Source organism: Solanum dulcamara, chromosome 1, assembly GCF_947179165.1.
Source record: "Solanum dulcamara chromosome 1, daSolDulc1.2, whole genome shotgun sequence".
NCBI lineage: Eukaryota > Viridiplantae > Streptophyta > Magnoliopsida > Solanales > Solanaceae > Solanum > Solanum dulcamara.
Window position 1 is genome coordinate 79,875,063 of NC_077237.1, and position 23,625 is coordinate 79,898,687.

The following is a 23,625-nucleotide window of genomic DNA, read 5'->3' on the forward strand; positions in this document are numbered from 1 at the left end:
ATGCAAGTAAACTACATTATTATCACTAAAATCCTTACAACAGCCCACAACCAATTTAACTTCAACTTTAACCACTAAATACCTTCATTCTCATCATAAAATTCATAACAATAACAATCAAAATATTAAGCAAAATTAGTTCACCATCATCTACACCAAAAAGCCCCTAACGTTTCACTAACATTTCAGCATCAACACACATGATTTCATACATCTAATTCATGTTTATACACTCACAAAATGCCCAAACTCATCCTAAAACGTATAAAAAATTATCAACTTTTACCTTGATAACTTAGCTCCTTAGTTTGCTGAAATTTGAGGATTAAAATCACAAATGTTCTTGCTGCTCCAAATGATCAACTCACGTTACCATGACCTTCAAAATTCGCTTTCAAATCCATGAACAACTTCCTTAAAATGGAGTATACTAATTGGATTTGGTTGATGCCAATGTTTCCTTGCTTCAAAGGAAATTTGTTGTTGCTCAACAATGGAGTTCCTATGTTGTTTCCCCCTTCTTCTCAAGATAATCCTCTTTTACTTGTTCATTTAGGGTTGATGGAGGTTACCATGACCATGAGCTTGGAGATGCTGTCATGGCCATGGCTGAGAGCTCTTCTCTCTATCTCTATTTGGTGAAGATGAGAGCTTCTCTCTTCTCCAAGAATTTTCTGGAGTTGGAAAACGTTTTGTGGCTGAATAATCAGTCAACAAAGGGACTATATGTGCTGCCCAGGATGTCTTCTTTTCCCCTACTAAAGCATGGGCCAATCAAATTTGACCATGTGGCAGTGGGGGACCACTTTTTAGCCCACTAATGACTTAATTCATCTTAATTAATCCCAAATTTTCACTTAATAATCCAATCATGGTTAATTAATCCTTAATCTCAACTAATATTTCTACACTGATTGAAATTTACAAATAAGTCGGTCCATTTTAAAATTCAAAATTTAAAGTCCTTGAATTTATGTCCATTAGCTCACGGATAGTCCAATGTACCAAAAATATGGAATATAACACCTCCTTTAATTTAAGTCGACTTGCTTGCAAATAATTTGATGTGTAAACATACGGGGTATAACAAAGACGTCCAGGAATGACCCATCGATGACACACACACCTTTGTTGATTCTTTCTCTCCCAATGACATTGTTGTATCCAAGTTAGCCAAAGCATTAGCCATGCGATTTTATTCTCTTGGAACATAGTTTAAGAACACGTGATCGAATCTTTCAAGCAGACATCATATTGATGATATGAAAAAGGATCTTCTTGCTTTACCTCATAACTTCCCAAGAGTTAATTAATGATTAGCTTAGAGTCACCATAAATATCCAATTGCGGGATATTCATATCCGATGCCATTTCAATACCAATAATCAAATCTTGATATTTTGCGACGTTATTGGAGCATGTTTCACCAAGAGTAAATAAAAATGGCAAGATCAATATTTCTGGGGTTATCAGCACAACTCCTGCCCCCACACCATCTCGACGTGTATCCCCATCTAAAAGCATCGTCCATGTTGTTAGTTCCTTAATGTATAATGCATCTTTATCTGGGAACTCATCTGAAACCTCATATCCTGCTGGAAGAGGGTGATCAGCAAGGAAGTTGGCGAGTACTTTCCCTTTTACAACCTTCTGAGGTATGTATGCAATATCATATTGATTGAACAATATAGACCATCTTGCCAAACATCCATAGAGAACTGGTCAAGTCATTATAAACTTTGCAGGATCGGCTCAAGAAATTAGCTTAATGGTATATGCCTCAAAATAGTGTCTTAGTTTTTTTATCGCATAAAGCAATGCTAAGCACATTTTCTCGATAGGTGTATTGTTCAACTATGCTCTTATCAAAGTCTGACTCAGGTAGTACAATGCTTATTCCTTTTTTGCTTCATTCTCTTGAGCCAATAGTGCCCCAAGTGATCCCTCTTGTGATGCGATATAAAGTATCAACGGCCTCCCAGGTGTAGGCGCCCCTAAAATAGGTGGATTCGACAATTACCTTTTGATACTCTCAAAAGTATTTTGACATGATTGATCCCAGTGAAAAGTGACATCCTTCTTCATTAGATGGTTGAAGGGTTGGCATCGTCTGGCCAAGTTGGAACGAACCTTCGAATGAATGCCATATTTCCTTGTAAACTACGAAGCTCTCTCAAATATTTTGGAGCAGGCATTTTTTGAATAGCATCAATCTTTGCAGGATCAACTTTAATTCCATGATGGCATATAATAAATCCAAGAAACTTTCCAGAAGTAACTCCAAATGCACATTTGAGTGGATTCATCTTCAAGTCAAACTTTCTTAACTGTTCAAAGATAATTCGAAGGTCTTCAATATGGTTGTGCCTATGCCTTGTCTTTACTACTAAGTTATCAATGTAACATTCCACCCTCTTATGAATCATGTCATCAAAAATGTGTTGCATCACACGTTGGTAGGTGGCACCAGTATTTTTTAGATCGAAAGGCATTACCTTATAACAATATATTTCTTTTAGAGTCTGTAAGGCAGTGCATTCTTCATTTTTTGGAGATATTCTAATTTGATTATACCCAGATGACGCATCCATAAAAGACATAACTTCATGCTCAGTTGTAGCGTCCACTATGAGTTCAATGATAGAAAACGAAAAGTCATCCTTTGGACAGGCTTTGTTTAAGTCTCAAAAATCAACACAAACACGTATCTGACCATTCTTTTTCTTGACCAGTACAATGTTTGAGATCCATGATGGGTACTTCACTTCTCGAATAAATCTAGCCTCAATGAGCTTCTTGACTTCAGCTTCAATCTGTGTTACCAATTCAGGGTGAAACATGCGTTGTGACTACTTTACAGGACGTGCTCCATTTTTGATCCCTAAATGATGAATAGCTACCTTAGGACTAAGGCCTGGCATTTCTTGGTATGACCAAGAAAACACGTTTCTGTATTCGGTCAATATCTTGGCATATTCTCCTTTTTCTTGAGGTGTAAGTAGTGCATTAACGAAGGTTGGACATGGATTTTCCAAAGTGCCCAGATTCAATTCCTTGAGTTCATTTACAGTTGATTGTACGCCATCTTCGAGTTTAGGTGGAGCCTCTTGAAAACCATCACTCTTATTATCAAGGAATGGACTATCTTCTATTGCTACGTGATATGATGTCTACACAAAGTTTGAATCTTCCCTCTGGCTTCATTCAAAGGACGTTGTGATGTCTACTTCTTGTTTCTCATTTGTTCTCCCACGAAATTTGTGGGTGAAAAAAATGGTGCTTCTTTTCACCATTAATGAGCCCTCAGTGGTGATTGATAAAACAACATTCCTCTTCATGCGTGATGGAACAGCACTACGGATCTCTTTGTCGTTACTTCCTTCACAAAAGTCTTGCTTTTCATGCTCTACCATCTTTCTTGATAATGAATTCTTTGTAGTTTCCAAGCGATGAAAGATGGAGGTCATTGAGGTGGTGACATCTCCTTCTATATGCTTAAAAACTTCACTTTCATCATTGCATCCCAATCTTTCAAATACAGAGATGTGAGGTGTTAATCTTTCTATGTGGTTAAACACTGAAGTTCGTTGCTGTGTTTTCTTGTCCTTAACTTTCTTTGTCTTTTCTATTAAGGTATGGTGTGATGAAGCCATTTCCTTCTTAGATGAAATCCGTAGAGGCTTTGCTAAGCTGAATACAATTCCAAATTTTAGAGTGGCGACATAATGCCCTTACTTTCTCAACATCATTTGGGACTCTTTAAGTCCATGTATCTTTTCACCGGTCACTTTATCTTTGAGATCTCTTAATCTCACAGGATTTGAGAAGTCGTAACCTAATTTTTCAAGTAGTGCGAAGACCTTTGGATCAAAATAGTCTTTTATCTTATCAACTTGTGTATTGCCTTTAGAAGACTCCAAAGTGATAGCCGGTACTTGTGTAACCAGGACAGTCATACTTTCCTTTAAATTTTGAAATAAATTATGACTTATTACTTTCCTTAGAAGGTGAAATTGTTGATTACATTCCTCCTATAGGGGTTGCCCCTCTCTTTGAAGTTCACATGGAGTGTAGTGAAAAACAAGATGATTATTATCAATCTTTGTCTGTATATATCCCTCAGATGGCGAAAGCTTAATGGAGACTCTTTGATTTCCCTTCTTAGACACCTTGACAGTAGCCCGTTGAACGTTATTCTCTTCCTTTAAATCAACATCAATTGGGTCCACAAGTGTGGGTTTCTCCATATTTGATTTACAAGATCCTAAGTAGAATTTTGCGTCTGAAAATATGACTCAGTCTCGGTGAAAGGATTAATATCCGCATCAATTTTGATGATATCTCCATTTTTCATGTAATTCATGCACTAATCCAAAGTAGATGACACCACTCCATTTTCATGAACCCAAGGACTTCCTAGCAATAAGTTATATGATGTTTTGACAACTATAACATGAATTAAAGTATTTGATTCCATGTCGCCAATGGAAAATAGTACGCAAATCATTTATATGGCTCGTTGCCCATCCTGATTGAAACCTTGGATTGTTAGGTTACTTTTGGACAACTCATCAATGGTGATTCCCAACTGTTTCAGAACCATATTTGGCATGATGTTGACTGAAGAACCGCCATCTATTAATATGCTATTGAGACGTTGCTCGCGGATAGCTCCCACAATGAACAAAGGCATGTTATGTGTCTTAGAACCTAACAATAAGTCATCATCAGTGAAGGCAGTTGCAACAAAACATGGGGCAACCTTTCCATTAGCATGTCGTTCTTGTTGTATCATTAGATTAAGCCCGCCTTCACTTTCCTTTGTTTTGTCAGTGCTAGAAATTGCTTGTGCTGAACTAATTTGGTTGTCTAGAAGGAACTTTCCAAGAAAGAATTCATGCAATGTAATTGACTTTTAAATCTTCTGTGGAAAAGAACCATTGATCTTCTTGCTAGTACAAGATTGGACAATTTTTGGTGATAGTGCTTGATCCACATCATTCTTCACCACTAGAAGAATGAATAAGCATAGTTGTAGAGAGTCGAAGTCGAGTTAAGGAAGGGAGGCTAACTTCGTTTCTTTTAAATTGAGCGGATGAGATTGAAATCAGTTTAATGAATAGCAAGGGCGAGGATTCAACCACGACATCAGGGCAGTTATCACTGTTATAACCACCCTGACATGGGAGAGTGGGCTTACGTGAAAAATGGTATTTTTCTCACTCTTATAAATTCTCTCTCGTCCAGATTCTCTTCTCATCTCCTTCTGTTTCTTCTTGTCTTCCTCCTCTAACTCCCTTCTCTTTCTTCTTCTATCAGGTTAGCAGTACATCAATGGAATACTGACTTAGGCTGGTTTGTATCTTTACTTCTTTAGATTTTAAATTTTTTTAGTGAAAATATTGTCTCTGTCACGAACTTGCACTTTTATAAAATATTAAATTAGGGTACGTGCGATACACGTGTGTGTCATGACAATATATAAGATTGCATAAAATATATATATATGTATTTGATCAAAAGATAAAATAAATAAGTACTATTGAAACATAGTAAAAAAAAAGTCAAAATCTTTTATTATTCTCTTAATCTGTGTGTCTAATCAAACACCTTCATATAAATTAAAATGTAAAATATGGTGTATATTTAAGTAAAAAAAAATATAACAAGAACACTCACCTCAACAATAATACAAGCACATAGTAAATTTCCATGAAAAATGTGATAAGGAGCTCCTGGTGAGCTTAAATTATTTTCTCTAAGAAGAATTAAGCTTACACAATAGAAAACTAACATAAGAAACTAATTATAAAAAGTTTTCTAAAACTAAAGTGGCATTAAATATTGAATCTTAAACCCAATAAGGATTAGGTGTTTTATTATTCCTTAGAACTTCTTCAATTATTCTTTTCGACAAGGGTGGATGTAGAGTTGCCACCTCGCATTCATATGAACTCGCTGCTTTCGATGGGGAGCATATATTAGTGTAAGAATTAGTGAAGTCGATTTGAACCTGTAATTCAAAAAGCATAACAAATTCAATTGAAGTATCGTAAAGATTGAGCTCATAAAGTTTAAATCTAAACTTACGACTGATAACACAAATTAAAGTCAACCCCACTAATTAATATAGTAATATCTTCCTCTTCAAATCTCCTCCTATTGTAATTAATAAATAAATTTAGCTTAATCAAAACAATCTCAAATATATATATAAAAAAAAAGCATGAACATATTATCAAATATAGAAAAGAAAAGAACTAACAACATTGTATATAGCCCCACTAACTCATTTAAGGGGATTTTCTATTTATGAAATTTACAAGTTATGTGTTTCAAAGTTGCGAATGAAAATTTAAGATAAAATATTTATCCTCTTTTAAAAATTTCTACAAATAAATATGCTCAATCATATTTACAATTTTAATATAAAATTAGATTATAATTACACATTTTTTGTATAAGATACATCATAGTGCAAATTCTTCAACAAATGGTTTTTTCTCTTTTTGTAAAATAGGACTTGTGAATGAGAAGGAGGAGATTTTAGAAATAGGTCATTTTCATTGTAAATTAATGAGGAGCAAAAGTTCTACTTCTGATTAATTACTCACTCTTTAGTTATATTTGTCTAGTCAATTCCCATATAGTAAAGATATCAGGACCCACGCTTATCACTTGTATTTTGCACTTTGACCCAACAATCTAACGGATCTGCCTCTTAGGCTTTGATAATATGTCATAACCCAAGCTTATGGTTTGTATTGTTAGCTTTGACCCCATGGAACTTACAAGTTTGTCCATTGGGCTACACCATCATCAAGCCCAAAAGTGTATGTACCATGCAAACTTGTTTTATACCCCATAAAGCTCATTATTTTACTTTCCCACTGAAAGGAATGTGTAAAGTTTTCTACTCATGCATTTGATCATATCAAATACCAAAATTTGGTTTTCCATAGGATTAAATTCTATACATTCAGAAAAATTAGTCCAAAGATGAGAATGTTAAAGCTTCTGAATTCCAATTTGTGACAATACATGCTTTCAGTTGCCTATTTTTCACTAGCTATACAATCTACTTTGAGCTAAAACTTATAAAACATGATGTCATGACTCAATAAACAAGAATATGTTGATTTCTACTTTGTTGGTGCAAAGAAGAAGTTGAGCAGCAACATGAAGGCTGAATCAGAGGGTAATATTTGTTGACAAACTTCATTAATATTTGTTTCACTTTCACTTGACATGGAAATCTTCTGAGATCAATTGGTAGGCACCAGTACATGTGAACCAGAAGCCTTGCTTTGTTTCCAATCGATTAGTCAGAAGCTAGCAGTAGGGCCTGTTGTATTGAACAATAGTCAATATGGTCTAAATTATAAATACTTGACAATTTGGTAGCAAGCAAGACCATTCGATGAGAAGGAAGTATGAAGAGTACAATTTTGACAGATTTTCAATGAGAAGGCCATCAGCAATTTGCGTTTTTCCAGTAGGGCAAGTTATCGATCACTTCAACAGATGCAGAAGCAAGATCTAAGTATTTTACAAAGAAAGTAAAAGAAAAAGGAAGATGTAGTAGAGTCACAAAGAATTCTTCAATGGCTTTTCCAATATTGTTGAAAGGTAACATTTCGTTTAGCTCGGGGCCTCTATCGAGTTTCCTTCCCACGATCCACTTCACCTTATTGAAACCAATACTATCGATAAGTGGTGCATACACTTTCTCCAATTGCTCAACCAACACAGAAGAAATGGTCAAGCCAAAACAGCTCACCAGGCCTTAACACCCTATAAAATATCGAAAAACAAGAAGTGTGAAAGTGTTGGTATTCAACATGTTGTCGAAAAAGGGAAATCTTTGTAAGATGCTAATGTACACAGGTATAACCCTCGTTGCTGCTAACACTTCATCCATAGAGAAGTCAACACCAGCACCATTTTTCGCTGTCCAACGAGTTTTCTCTCTGCCAATAAGATCAAAACAATCTTTACAATCATCAAAGCCTCTGTGAGTCTTAACGCGATTGATAAAACAATAGTAAGTTTTGCAAGTATACGCTGTCCATACAACAAAAAAAATCCGAGGAACAGGATAAGGCTCAACATAGTCTTGTGGAGCAGCTACACAACATCTACATTGAGGAAGTGGCTCACTACCTTTAAGTAGCAACTTTTACGCTAAAAGTTCATCATCGAATCATCGAGGCAAGAACCGTTAACATTGTATGACATGTAACAATTAAGAAAATCTCAAAACAGAGTACATGGATGTAAAATTGGAGGCATGTGTATTGTCCAATTGTGAATGGAGATCAAACCACTGACATGTTCTCTTTTACTTGATTATGTATGGTGAGAATTTGAATTAACCGAGTTAGTATCAACAAAGAGAAATTGTCAAAGGACTTAGAATATCCAGAAAATCTGGGGCTCGAGTTATGAGAATGAAGAAATTTCGGGTAGGGGGCAGCAGTCTGAGGACCACACGGCTTTGATGTTTATCAACCAGGACATGTCCATCATATTGGATATGCAATATCAAATCAAATTATGGCTTCTGTCTCTTAATATTTGAATAACAAAAGGCAACAACTTAACAGAAAACAGATACAAGATCATTGTGAGTTTACCTTCTAAGACTTTAATACATTGAAGCAACACAAACCCAAATCTTGACTCCTAATATCAATAAGCACACAGTACATTTCTATCCTATAAAAACTCTGTTGCGTAAAATAAGTGCAAACTCTGTAGGGTGACCAACATTCAACTTATTACAAGGATAAGTCACTCACTCGAGCGGTGAAAAAAGAAGCAGTAAATAAGGAACTGAACAGGCAATGTGAGTTAAGCATCAAGAATGATTAAGGAATAATCTTAGGACAATGATGATAGAAAGATGCATGATAAAATGGTGAAACTAATGATTAGAGGTATATGTAAACCATTTTTTCCTCATCGTCTATCAGATGCCACTGATTCACTAGAGAAGAGGTACTTCACTCATGAAAGAACAGAGTCGTGAGCAGAATCATATGGATGATCCTTTGAAGGAATCTCCAGAATGGCTGGGATTGGTTTACTGTAACTATCAACCAAGAATCTGATCACGTTTGCAACCTGAATATGGAAACCAGTGGATATATTAGCTATACGATAGATGAAAAAAGGGAGAAGCTTTTATTCGATCCAAAGTATTTATTAGAGCAACTCAAAATAGAGGCAAAACAGGAGCAGCTAGTTGCCCTAAAGAGACGTTGAAGGACAACATACAAATTGCTAATATATGAAGAAAACAAAACCAATCAAAGTTCAAAAAAGTAAAACCGATTACTGTCACAATAATGCACGATATTAGTTTGAAGTAGTACATTTGGAAATATTTTACTGGAGTCGGAAATGATAAACAAAGACAAACGATTTGACTGCAGAAAGCACATCCTTAGCCACTTTTACTATGGAAAGTGTTTCTACTTTCTCTCAAGTTGTTTGGTGCAATTAACAGGTAATTTATGTCCTCACTATTGTCCAATTCTGGAGGACAGACACATATTAGACAAACGGGCCCTCCTCTTTGTAGTCATAGAAGCTGGCATTATATGGTAATGACTCCTCAATTTTGCTTTTTAGACGCCATTCAAGGTTAAAACGACAGCCTGGTGCACAAAGCCTTCCGCATTAGCAGGGTCCAAGGAAGGGCCGCACCCCAAGGGGAAGGGGTATGATGTTGACAACCTACTCCAATGTAAGCATTGGTGGTTGTTTCCACAGCTCGAACCCATTATCTATAGGTCACACAGAGACAACTTTACCGTTGCTCCAAGCTCCCCTTCTAGGGCCACACACCATTCAAGGTTGACTTTGCAAATACAAGTATACCGGGCAAGTGGTAGAACTGTCACATAAAAGATTTTTATGAAGCTTACCTTCCTACATCACACTCTGATTAAACTTTATTTTTCACTTCTCAATCAGGCTTCTCAGCTACTGTTGCGTTTAGGAAAGTCTATATTTTTTCCTGTGATGAGGTACTTCACAAGTTCAAATCTAGGCCGTCATACCTCCAATAAGCACTAACATACTAATTATTCAACATTCTCCATGACAAAGTTAAAACCAGCAGTTGAAATGATGTTACGGATGCTGCCATAAAACAAGAGGCAAAATATGATAAAAACTCACATATTGGCTGATTAACACTATCGCAATGTCCTCCCTTGTGGTGAATTCTTTAACAGCATCTGCAATCTATTTCACCATTATTTCTAAACCATAAGAAACGGAAATATACATTACCTTCTGTCTCAAAAAAATCAAATTAGAGTAATACAAAATGTAAAAGCTTCATCACTGATAAGGACTTAGCAATCCTAATCAAGCCTCCTCGATTTTCTTTCTTTCATAATTTTTTCAGCTATCAAATCACAATATTAGAGAGAACAAAATTGAAAACATACTTGAATCAACAAAAAGATAGTTAGCTTTCCTCCTCAAATCAACATTACCAACTCCTGCTAGTAAAAACCCAGTGATTGTATCCTACATTAACAAGTTCGCAAGTACACTGATGAGAATATGAATTTAAGATACCAATTTCCCTGCAAGTGCAATAAGATAAAAGGAATTGACTCGTTGACAAGGGGCCATAACGCTAACAGTATACTTGATGTCTACAATTTCCACTTTATAGTTTGTTAGAATCAGAAATAAGATTTAATAACATATTCAATCACATAACACAATTCAGTTTTATACACCATCATTTACAACAACAAATCTATTCAACAACAACAACATACCCTCAGCGATAGCGGTGGTGTAATCCCACAAGTGGGGTCTGACGAAGGTAGGATTTACACAGACCATATTCTTACCTTTGTGGGGTAGAGAGACTACTTCTGATAGACCCTCGGCTTGACAGAAAAGAAAGAATTTAAAGCATGGTAGCAAGAAAATATGACAGCAAAACAGCAAAATACAAATCAAAATAAAGCAAACAGATATTAATACACATAGTAGAAAAAGAAACAAAGTGCAACAACACTAAAGCTGATGTTTTTTTGGGAAAGGATACACTACTTGCACGGAGTTCCCGAGTCTATTGTTACTGACAGTGACAGAATTTTGTTTGAGCAACTTTTGGCAGTCCTTGTTTAAGCTGTTGGGTACACAACTGCACTATAGTACTGCATATCACCCTCAAAGTGATGGTCAAACAGAGCGAGTAAATAGATGTTTGGAGAATTATTTGAGGTGTATGACTGCCAACGGACCTACTCAATGGAGTCACTGGTTGCCTGCAGCTGAATGGTGGTACAACACAAATTTTCACACTAGTCTACAATGCACACCTTTTGAAGCTTTATATGGTTATTCTCCACCTCAGGAGTCAATTGGTCCTCTACTTGAAACCATGGTTCCTATAGCTGATGATGCGGTAATGAGGCGGCAACAATGGCTTCAAATTATTGAAGGATAACCTTAGTAAAGCGCAGGAAAGGATGAAGTTCTATGCAGACAAGAAGAGATCAGAAAGAGAATTTCAGGTGAATGACTTGGTCTATCTCAAATTACGACCATACCGACAATCTTCTGTTGCTTTGAGGAAACATTTAAAACTGAGCTCTAAGTATTATGGACCCTATAGAGTGCTTGCTAAGATTGGTACTGTAGCTTACAAGTTGGAACTCCCTCCTAATTCTAAGATTCATCCGGTGTTCCATGTATCACTTCTCAAGAAAAAGGTGGGTGATAAAGTAGTAGTTCAGACTATTTTGCCAACTACTGGAGAAGATGGTCAATTTCAGGTTAAGCCAGTGGCTATTCTTCAGAGACAACAGGTTAAGAGAAATAATGTTGTTGTTGTGAAGGTACTGGTGCAATGGTGTAATCTTCCTTCGGAAGATGCAACTTGGGAGAACTACCAGTTCCTTAAGGCAAAGTTTCCAGGGTTTGATTGTTGATCCTTGAGGTCAAGGATGATTTCATGGGAGCTGGACTGTTATGATCTGAGAAGTCCAATATAGAAGAATAAATAAGCATAGTTGTAGAGAGTCGAAGTCGAGTTAAGGAAGGGAGGCTAATTTCGTTTCTTTTAAATTGAGCGGCTGAGATTGAAATCAGTCTAATGAATAGCAAGGGCGAGGATTCAACCGCGACATCAGGGCAGTTATCACTGTTATAACCACCCTGACATGGGAGAGTGGGCTTGCGTGAAAAGTGGTATTTTTCTCACTCTTATAAATTCTCTCTCGTCCAGATTCTCTTCTCATCTCCTTCTGTTTCTTCTTGTCTTCCTCCTCTAACTCCCTTCTCTTTCTTCTTCTATCAGGTTAGCAGTACATCAATGGAATACTGACTAGTCTCTATCCATTTTCTATTTTCATTATTAGACTGTAATAGTTTTAATTCAGTTCAATGAAAACTTAGAAAATTGTCCCAAAAAATATATTGTGTTGATTATTTTCTGTTCATTTTGTGATTAAACAAGATTGACCTTGACATGTAAATTAAGTCCAAACCAAGGAAGTAAAACACAATCACAATATACTAATTGAATCCAATCATGTTGACAGAAAAACTAGGGCATAATAAACTAATAGTATGCCTATCTTCGTCAACTAAATTTGGGGAAACAGGAAATAAAATAGACGAAAGAAACTCCGAATTGCTTACGAACTTCGAGAAATCTCGTTTGACCGTCGCCGGACAAAAAAATACAGATCAACCGGAGCATCAGCGCCTCCGACCGGCAAAAAAATTTGGACCATTTCTCGATTTGTGCGTGTCATCCTGCTAATCTTCTCTGTATCGTTCCAATTTTATCGGATGTCCCCGAAGGGACGAACTCCATAGCTTCGCTAGGGTTCTTATTATGCTGTAAAGTTCTCTCTTTGCACGATGTGGGAGAAACGTAAAAGAAGAGTAAATGTCGTTTTGGGTCCTTAAGTTTCGAAAACCAAACATTTCGTCCTATTTGAAGAATCCTTTATTTCAACATCACCCATTTAACTATTCATTCACGTCATGAAGCTCCTTCTCAAGACGTCAAACTTTCCCTCATTTTTTTGACATAAAGACTCAATATAAATAATTCATTTTTATTTATATATAATAGATGTCAAATTTTCTTAGGCTGGTTTGTATCTTTACTTCTTTAGATTTTAATTTTTTTTAGAAAATATATATATATATATATATATATATATATATATATATATATGTATTTGATCAAAAGATAAAATAAATAAGTACTATTGAAACATAGTAAAAAAAAAGTCAAAATCTTTTATTATTCTCTTAATCTGTGTGTCTAGTCAAACACCTTCATATAAATTAAAATATAAAATATGGTGTATATTTAAGTAAAAAAAAAATATAACAAGAACACTCACCTCAACAATAATACAAGCACATAGTAAATTTCCATGAAAAATGTGATAAGGAGCTCCTGGTGAGCTTAAATTATTTTCTCTAAGAAGAATTAAGCTTACACAATAGAAAACTAACATAAGAAACTAATTATAAAAAGTTTTCTAAAACTAAAGTGGCATTAAATATTGAATCTTAAACCCAATAAGGATTAGGTGTTTTATTATTCCTTAGAACTTCTTCAATTATTCTTTTCGACAATGGTGGATGTAGAGTTGCCACGTCGCATTCATATGAACTCGCTGCTTTCGATAGGGAGCATATATTAGTGTAAGAATTAGTGAAGTCGATTTGAACCTGTAATTCAAAAAGCATAACAAATTCAATTGAAGTATCGTAAAGATTGAGCTCATAAAGTTTAAATCTAAACTTACGACTGATAACACAAATTAAAGTCAACCCCACTAATTAATATAGTAATATCTTCCTCTTCAAATCTCCTCCTATTGTAATTAATAAATAAATTTAGCTTAATCAAAACAATCTCAAATATATATATAAAAAAAAAAGCATGAACATATTATCAAATATAGAAAAGAAAAGAACTAACAACATTGTATATAGCCCCACTAACTCATTTAAGGGGATTTTCTATTTATGAAATTTACAAGTTATGTGTTTCAAAGTTGCGAATGAAAATTTAAGATAAAATATTTATCCTCTTTTAAAAATTTCTACAAATAAATATGCTCAATCATATTTATAATTTTAATATAAAATTAGATTATAATTACACATTTTTTGTATAAGATACATCATAGTGCAAATTCTTCAACAAATGTTTTTTTTCTCTTTTTGTAAAATAGGACTTGTGAATGAGAAGGAGGAGATTTTAGAAATAGGTCATTTTCATTGTAAATTAATGAGGATCAAAAGTTCTACTTCTGATTAATTACTCACTCTTTAGTCATATTTGCCTAGTCAATTCCCATATAGTAAAGGTATCAGGATCCACGCTTATCACTTGCATTGTGCACTTTGACCCAACAATCTAACGGATTTGCCTCTTAGGCTTTAATAATATGTCATAACCCAAGCTTATGGTTTGTATTGTTAGCTTTGACCCCATGGAATTTACAAGTTTGTCCGTTGGGCTACACCATCATCAAGCCCAAAAGTGTATGTACCATGCAAACTTGTTTTATACACCATAAAGCTCATTATTTTACTTTCCCATTTTGAAAGGAATGTGTAAAGATTTCTACTCATGCATTTGATCATACCAAATACCAAAATTTGATTCGATAATTTCAGTGTTAAGTCTTTAAAAATATTATTTCATTATTTGGTATGGTACGGTATGATAAAGTTTGATTTTGATATTTTTACTGTGTGGTAAATCGATAATCATAGTTTATTTTATTTCGACTTACATATAGTCATAGAATAAAATTATGACTTCGGCTTTTCAAAAAACGTCTCAATTATATCATATTAACACATTATACACGTAGAAATATGCAAAAGAAATATAAGCAACTCTCTTCATTAATCAATTTTACACGAAAAGGATATTTCAATCAAGATAGAATATTCAAAGTTCCAACATCTAAATAATTAATTTTGTACTAATACATTTTTCTATCATCATCATCATCATCATAATAATAATAATAATAATAATAATATATATATATAATATGAATTGTATATATAACTATATACTTTGGTATGGTATTCGGTATTTCAATATTTTTTTTATAAATTCTAAATATCATATCAACAACAACAACAACATGCCCAGTGAAATCCTACAAGCAATACCATATTGAATACCAAAAATTTTAAAAATGCATACCATATAACATAATACCGAAACAGCCATATTAAAATTTTTGATTTCTAGATGATATTCGGTATCTACCATACCAAGCACATCCCTATTAGCCTTAGACGCCCCCCCCCCCCCTTTCACCCCATCAGACTTGGAATGTACTCAAGTAAAACTACTTTACCAATCTTCTTGATTGTGAAAAAAAATGCATTCATTATGCCTCAAATGGAACAAAGAGTCCTTAAGATAATAGGCACAACCAAGAAATAGGACAATTGCTAAATGGACTTTCATTCACTATTAACACTCATTGTAGTTCCAGTTTGTATACAAAGGATCAAGACTAGCATCTTTTGAATTCTATATATATCTTTCTACCAGCATGCAAAATTTGCATGAACTTACCATAACTCCCAAGTATTAGAAAGGAGAATGGATCAAGAGATTACAAAGAAAATGACAAAAAAAAGGGGATGGAAAATGTACTAGACAATTAAACATCTATGATATATATGTATGTATATGGTTAGCTTTGTAGCTTTGGCAGTTAGGATGAGAGTGCAAGCTCGGCCCATGCCAAAGACGATGCCTTGAGCTCTGCAGTTACGGATGTGTCAATGTCGTTCTCCAGCATAGCACACAAATCTTTCGTCGAAGTCCTGCTACTGGAATTTGGGCAGATGCAGAGATTGACCACCTCACAAATCACTTTGAGGTCTTCATATTTGAAATGTTTCAACTCGGGATCTACAACATATGGCAATACCTCTGGCAATTCAAGGAATTCTTTGGCCTGACACATCAAAGTCAACTTAGAATTTCATAAAGCACAAGTCCAGGTTCGACAGAGAAAGTTTTATCATTATAAAAAAGGCATAATACATAAACTCAAACTTAAGCCTCAACTGACAAGTAAGCACTCCAACTTTGAGAGTGCATATCTAGACACCTCAATTAGTCTCCACTGTGTCAATTGAATACTCCAAAAATATTCCAACTTACAAAATGATCATCTAGACACCTCCAAAATTTATGTGTCACATTAACATCGGGTGTCCATGAGACACAATGGGGATGAGTTGGAGTGTTTAGTTGCCAATTGAGACCAAGTTGAGGTGTCTAGACGTGCACTCTCAAAGTTGGAGTGCTTACTTGCCTACTGAGGTCAAGTTTGAGTGTTTGTTTATGTATTATGTCATACAAAAACTTCTCAAATGGAAAGAAATGCTTACCCAATCTACTAAGCACCCTTTGTCTTTGCAATATGGAGGTCTCCCGCTGATTATTTCGAGCAGTAGGACTCCAAATGCATAGATATTACCCTGGATGTCAAGATGACGGCTCTGTAGAGTATTTGGAAGGACACACATTGCTCCTTCACTACTGATAGCACCAGAATTCTTTTCTGATCTGGCAAATATTGTTTTCCAACTTTCAAAATCAACAAGCTGCACCAGATAAAATAAACTTTGAGAGAAAAGGGTATGGAAAATCAGCTTTATATGATTCTGCTTAAAAGCGCAAGGGGTTGTGCTTGAAGGAAACAACACCTAGCGAGTTCAGAGACAAATTGAACAGAAACCGTGGAGTAAACGAAAATTGTCTTAAGGATTAGCTCAATTGACAGTAAGATTAAATAGAAAGTTTAAGAGTGAATTGGTTTTGCAGCTGTGATACAGAAATCTTTTGCTTACCTTGGGAGAAAAATCTTCTGTGAGATACACAGCATTTGAATTCAGCTCTGATATAGTGAATGGCGGGTCAAGCTCTGAATGGAGATATTTTAGTCCTTTAGCGATGCCAATAACTATTTTCATTCGCCGCGTCCAAGAAAGCTGGCATCCTTCTCCATCTGTGATGAGTTCAAAGAGTTTGGATTTCAGCCTCTAAATCATACTGTAAGAAAATGTGTAAAATAGTTTATTCCACTCACAATGGAGGTGTTCATATAAAGTCCCGTTAGATGCATACTCAAACACCAACATCCTTGTGAAGGGACTGCTCTCTCTGCAGTAACCTAGAAGTTTTGCAGTGTTCTCGTGATTTATTCTGGCTAATTCTGCTACCTGAGTTTGTAAAGCCATAGAAGTTAGAGCATTGCAGCAAAGATGAAACGTCTTTGTATTTTTATTGCGCACAAGAGCTCAGAGCAGTAGTCAGGTATTTTAAGGATATAATAGGCTTCACCTCTTTCTGAAAATAAAGCTCTAGATAGGTGGTCCAGTGCTCTTCTTTGAAACAAATGGAAATTACAGCAATTTCAGGTCCGCCTTTCACAGTTCCTTTATAGACCAAGCTGTCTGGTGAGGATCCGATAATATTGCTGAAATCTTCACAAGCTACCTCAAGTTCTTGTCTGCTATATCTTACAACGTCCTTTAGCATCTCAGTATCTGACAAAGAAACATTTGTTACTAATAGAAATGTGAATTATAATTAATGCTTCTGAACTTGTGATCCTATACAACAATAACAACAACATAGCTTGTGTGATCCCACAAGTGGGGTCTGGCAAGGCTGGGTTGTACGCAAACCTTACCCCTACCTTTATGGGGTAGAGAGATTGTTTCCGATGGACCCTTAGCTCAAGAAAAATGTTTTTCCAAAACAGGTTTGAAAAATACAAGAGTAAAGAAGCTATGGTCAAAATATCGAACAAAAGAAAAGGCAAAGATAACAAAAGTAACAGAAACAACAGTAATACTTAAAATGGAAGAATCAGATCCTATATGAGAAAGAATTAAGGGTGTGTTCGGTATGGAGTTTTCCAATTTTCCCATGTTCGGTTGGTCAAATTTTTTGGATAACATTTTCTCTAGGAAAACAAGTTTCTTAAATTGAGGAAAATGACTTTCCTAATGGAAGTAGAGAAAACAAGTTCCACAAGTGGTATTTCACATGATTAGTTCCTCCCACCCTTCTACACACCTCATCTTCAAGCCCACCCCTGTAGCCCCCATCCCCACCACCCAGGACCCCTACCCTTACCCCACCTCCCATAATATTTGTCTAGATTATATACAAATGCAATTACTTACGTACCGAATACAAGAAAATAAGTAAGAAATCCACTTATTTTCATGAAAAACATTTTCCATGGAAACTATTTTCCTTCATACAGAACACACCCTTAAGTCAATAAAAAATCAAGTAACATACATGTTTAAATGCAATTCTTAACTGTTAACGTCCAACTGAAATTGCATGGTACTCACCTACATAAACTGTCATATGGTCTTTCATACTTGCTGATTTCTTCCAAGGGATGATAATTGAAGATTTGTTCTTACACTTCTGAATGGCAGCCAGAATAGCCACAAGGAAGAGAGAACCTGCAATAACTCCAGTTACCACTTCTAACACTAAAAGCCAGGTAGGTTTTGAAGCAGACTTATGTCTGGGTCTTCCTTCAACAGTCCGGTGCTTATTATTGCTCTGTGGTGGATTGCTTTTGGCAGGTGGAGTGCCTCCTATAATGCAAAAGTTACAACAATCGATTCAGTTCTTTTAAACTTGATCTGTTCTACTGCGACTGTTAATGAAATGGGCGAACTTAGTTGCAGAAGCCTCTTTAGTATATATAATCAAAAGTAAGCCTGACCAGTTTGAATTCTCGCACACTGATGTAATGCATAAAAGATTCAAATGCTTATTTAATGATTCTGTGAAGTGTAAGACTTGTTTAGCAGATTACATACCACATAAAGCAGTAGAACGCTGCCTGGGATCTTTTGCTTGAAGGCAATTTCCTTGAAAGCTAGATCTATAGAAAGAACAAAATAACAGGCATTCAGAAATAGAAATAAAGAGTATAAAAAACGCTTGTGGATAGGAATTAAGAGCTATACTTTGAGAGGTAATCCAGACACTTCGGTATGCTACCAAAGAAGAAGTTGAAGGAGAAATCAGCAACTCTCAGTTGAGATAAACGACAAAGACCAGTAGGTTTGGCACCAGAGGCATGCCTAAACAAAATTAAAAGATGATTACTAAGAAACCAACTGTGAGATAAAACTTAAAGGGATCTATATACTTATATAGAACAATGAGAAGTTCAAGCAAGCACAGGAGGCTTTTTACTTATTTTTCCAGAAAAAGATACAGAATAATGCCGATAACGTGAGTGGTGACTTTTGGATATACATGCTGAAGTCTTTAAGATTCCATTATACTCATTGTTGTTGTCGATTTTAAGCATATCGCATAACCAAATACTTAACATAATGTCGACCAACTCATATACATCACCAGTATTCACCACCACATAACACTCACAAGTCACCCCGCAGATGCATGAAGCAAAACGTGCGAAGTTTCTAGGAGAACAATATATATTGAATTAAGTTCAAGTACAACAGACATACATGTCAACAGAAGTCAGCAATATCAATCAAGACGACAGAAAAGATTAAACATTAGCCATAATCTTTCAATTTTAGGACTCCAGTGAAAATCCAGACATACTGCAGCCAAAACTGTTGCAGCAAATCATATGCTAATTGAGATACTATGGGTTCGTTAGAAGATCAAAAAGATTAATAAATTTAATCAAGCTTCAAATATCCCAAAAAATTCAAATGTATAATGCTCTTACGTCTTAAGTGCTCGCAATATTACATTTTAGAGAGAATCATTTGGTAAGGGTATAATTAGAGGCTTAAATAAAAGATTTCAAGTTTCGGATATCCACCCCCTCCCCCAAAAGACAAAAAAACAGCAGCTTCATACTGTACAAAATTGAAAAATCTAATGAACCATGTCTTTTAAGCCTTGCAACTTTAAATCTTCTACCAACAGAGACTCATAATGTAAAACCTACGTAACAGCAAATCCAAAGATAAAAAATGCATAGAATTGAAGAAAAAAGCACTTTTCATATTTGACTTACATCCCATACGCACTGGATGTAAAATTTGATCCAATACTGGCAGGCAGTGTTCCTTTAAGCTTATTTCTATCCAGACAAAGTTCCTGAAGGTATATCAATTTACTAAGCTCAGAGGGCAATTTACCAGTTAAGCCATTGGATTGAAGGTTTCTGCAGAGACATAACAAATCTAGATGAGATAAGGGAGCTTCATGGAAGTAAAAAAGGAAAGTCCACATACAACAACGAACACTCAAATTGCACTAACATTTTTATAATGTTTGACAAATTGCCAAGCTCGAGAGGAATTGGTCCTGTGAGCTGGTTAGAACCCAAATCCAAGACCTTTAAGTTTTTCAACAAGCCAATCTCTTTTGGTATTGTACCAATCAGTACATTTCCATGCAATATCCTGCATATCACCAATACATAGCATTAAGCTTTTACCGAATCTTTTTCGCACCGGAGTTAGATGTATAAGTTTTTCATGGAAGGAATAGCTTACAGTTCTTGCAAAGAAGAAATAAAATGCAAGTTCGGCGAAAGAAAACCCTTCAAAGAAGCACCAGAAATGTTACTGCAAAATTACAGAGACAGGAGAAGTTGTAAAAGCATTATTAAAGGCTCAGTTGTGCTACTTCTATGTAGCGAAAAGTAATGCAATAAGTTGCATCCAATTGGGAAAAATCAATCCAACAAACAGATAGAACGAAAACGAAAACACCATAAGCAGAAGACACTTTTCTCACATTTTTATGACATGATCTCGTGCCTTTGAACAAAAAATTCCAGACCATCCACAAGGATCTGAATCCAAGGCATTCCAATTTGAGAATACCAGATGTGGGTCTTCATATATAGCTTCCCTGAAGTTATTTAGAGCATAAACTGCGCAAAACCAAATTACTCCCAAGTCAGAATACTGATATATATGAAGTACCAACTACTTTGCATTAGCATTTCATAATAAAATCAAGATCTTTATTGTAAACATCATATAACTTTCTCACCGGATCAAGGCAGTAAGGCTACTCTGCCATTTATAATATCCCATCACCCCATCACGTATGTATAAACAATACCATAATTTTATTTTTTTACTTTCTACGTATCATGGCGACAAATGGCTGTGGCTGAATCTCAGTGTATCGGGAAGCAAGACTACTCTAAAACTTACAGTATCACAACATCGCGTATTTACAAAACAACATCATATAACTCCCTACATTGTTCTGAATTATATAAATTAAACTTGACAAATCAATCAAATCAAGATCTGAGCAAAGAAGAACAATTTGAAATTTGATGTCACCATACCTTCATTTGATGGAAAAGCATCACATGTCAGAAAAATGAATCCAACATTAACTAAAACTCCAAATAAAACCCAAATTCTCATTTTTACGACAAAAAGAGGAATGCTTTTACAAAAACCCAAAACTGAAAGAACCCATCATGAGAAGTAGATAAAAATAACAGAAGTTGGAGAAATGGGTTAATCAAGAAAGTGAAAATAATGAGTTCTTGGGTATTAATAACAAATGAAAACGAAGAGAGCTGAAAGACAAAAGTGAAAATTTGAAATTAGAATATGTAACAACCCAAGAGTGGAAATTGAGTGAAGTTGAAAGAAACCTACTCTTTAAGTAGCTAGATAGTAGTAGAAGAAGACTTTGGTTCAAAGAGAGTTTTGGTGACAGAAACAGAGACAGTTCATTAGAAGAAGAATGAAGATTTTTTTGTTGGAAAAATGAGGAAAATGAGAGGAAAAAAACAAAAGAGAAACTATAAACTGTAAATGTGCAGATTCAGAGAAGTGGAAAAAAAATGTACAGAGAGAGAGAGAGAGAGAGAGAGAGAGCGGCGGGGAAAAGGAAGTGGAAAAGAAGAAGGGGTACGTGGGTCGTGATGAATTGACTTGAATTTTTTTTGGTTCATTCATGTTAGTGGGTGTTTAATCATGTTTTATAGTTTTAAAAAAAAAAATAATAAAAAAAAAAACAGAGTTACATTCAATTGTGAATATAAATTAGAGTTTTTTCAAAAAAAATTATTATTTTTAAAATTTTGAAAATTTTAAAATTCAACCATACCAATAGATAGTCGAGCATCTCTATGTCTTAAGAAGTGAGTTTAAAATAGAAGGAGTATCACTCAAGCTTCAACTTTGGTGTTTTCCTTAGTTCTTTTAAGTACCCTTTTATGAATGGGGAGAAGAAGTGGATAGACATTTGATCAACTATGAAATTAGAAAGATAGATTCAGAATTTGAAGTTTACTACTAGCTTTTTAGTTATTGAGTTTTCTGTAAGTCAAATTTTCACAAATTTATGATCAAACATATTTTTTTGAGTTCAATTTCGAAAAAACAGTAAAAAAGTTTCATAGTCAAATGCATGCTTAAATTAGGATCCATTTAGGGTAATGCTTCTTTTTCCTTCCTCGTTTGTATTTTATGTACAAAAAATTTCATCCTTTGTACTATAACTATTTAGTAAATTGATTATTTCTTTTGTAATTTATAGTTTTTCTAAAACTTGTGATTTAAAGATGATTTCTTTAGCAAATTTAATATATTTTGGAAAATTATTAGATTATAATTTATAATTTTAATATTAGATAAGAATTTCATATTTGTCTCTAAAGTTGAATAATACATAAGTAAATATAAGATTTAAGTCTTATTTTTTGGAAAGAGTAATTTCTTAAGGTATATTTGTACAATTTTTTAAAATAAAATAAAATTTAAATAGTAATCTAAAAAAAAGAACATCTATGTAAATTAGTCTTTAAATCTTATTAGAAAATATTTTTTTCTTTAACAAATCTTACGCGATTTGAATTTAAAATAATCAATCAAATATTCTATTGAAAGATCAGGCAAAAATCAAATAAATTGAAAATTCCTCGTATTACAATGTGGATGGTCAACTGGATGCAGAATCATAAGTAACCTTGGGATAAGAGTGATTAGAATTTATAAATTGAGTAATCTGCCATTAATTTTGAATTCCAAAATGCAAAAATCGCTTTTTATGCTTTTAGTTAAACATTTAATCACTTTATACAATATACAAATTACTATTGTCATATGTCATTATTCAAACAAGTATAGTGAACTATCAATCAGTTACAAATCTATTTTAGCTCTAAAATTGTTTATCAAAGATTATTTTCTTTCCTGAAAAAATAAAAAAGAATGAGCATAAAAAGTCCACCTTTTTACTATATAGCTGCTAGGACTTTTTTCTATGATTAGAGGAGTCTATGACCTTGAGATATTTAGTAGAGGCTTGATAATAAAAATTAAATATTTTTTTTATTCGAATCTTTGTATAGTTGAAGTTAAAAATAAAGCTGTGTTTGATTATATATTTTGAAAGGAGATAAACCAACAATTTATGAAAATGGAGATGAAAAATAAATTATAAGCTATTTTTCAAATTTAAAATTCAACTTTAAGTTAAATTTGAGATTTTCATGGTCAAACGTTAATTTTCAAATAAAGTAAAAAATAATTTGAAATAAATAGTTTCTATGGTCAAAC

General features: G+C 34.4%; 2 protein-coding genes and 1 pseudogene across 12 annotated transcripts; all 3 read right to left on the minus strand.

Annotated features, from left to right (window-relative positions):
- Positions 1-7,416: 7,416 nt before the first annotated feature.
- LOC129877784 (V-type proton ATPase subunit F-like) lies at positions 7,417-12,989 on the minus strand. Of its 11 annotated transcripts, none has more exons than XR_008763640.1 (5): positions 12,686-12,987; positions 10,464-10,545; positions 10,189-10,247; positions 8,952-9,126; positions 7,417-7,970 (listed from the first exon to the last, which is right to left on the minus strand). XR_008763640.1 is itself a non-coding variant. In XM_055953346.1 (4 exons), exons 1-4 carry the CDS (start codon positions 12,740-12,742, stop codon positions 9,010-9,012), a joined length of 315 nt encoding a protein of 104 aa, XP_055809321.1. In that variant the 5' UTR covers positions 12,743-12,987; the 3' UTR covers positions 8,733-9,009. The 11 variants fall into 11 exon arrangements, 1 of the variants encoding a protein (XP_055809321.1); XR_008763795.1 differs by lacking the exon at positions 12,686-12,987 and having other exon boundaries at positions 7,417-7,794; positions 7,895-7,970; positions 10,189-10,271; positions 10,464-10,874; XR_008763949.1 differs by lacking the exon at positions 12,686-12,987 and adding an exon at positions 9,933-10,024 and having other exon boundaries at positions 7,417-9,126; positions 10,464-10,874.
- Positions 12,762-12,850, minus strand: LOC129903906 (U6 spliceosomal RNA; annotated as a pseudogene).
- Positions 12,990-15,478: 2,489 nt separating the features above from the next.
- Positions 15,479-21,805, minus strand: LOC129878379 (probable LRR receptor-like serine/threonine-protein kinase At1g63430). Its single transcript, XM_055953458.1, has 13 exons — positions 21,396-21,805; positions 20,828-20,966; positions 20,584-20,655; positions 20,347-20,490; positions 20,100-20,249; positions 19,060-19,176; positions 18,910-18,974; positions 18,427-18,681; positions 17,399-17,604; positions 17,145-17,277; positions 16,906-17,063; positions 16,444-16,659; positions 15,479-16,004 (listed from the first exon to the last, which is right to left on the minus strand). Exons 1-13 carry the CDS (start codon positions 21,475-21,477, stop codon positions 15,759-15,761), a joined length of 1,983 nt encoding a protein of 660 aa, XP_055809433.1. The 5' UTR covers positions 21,478-21,805; the 3' UTR covers positions 15,479-15,758.
- Between the last annotated feature and the right edge of the window lie 1,820 nt (positions 21,806-23,625).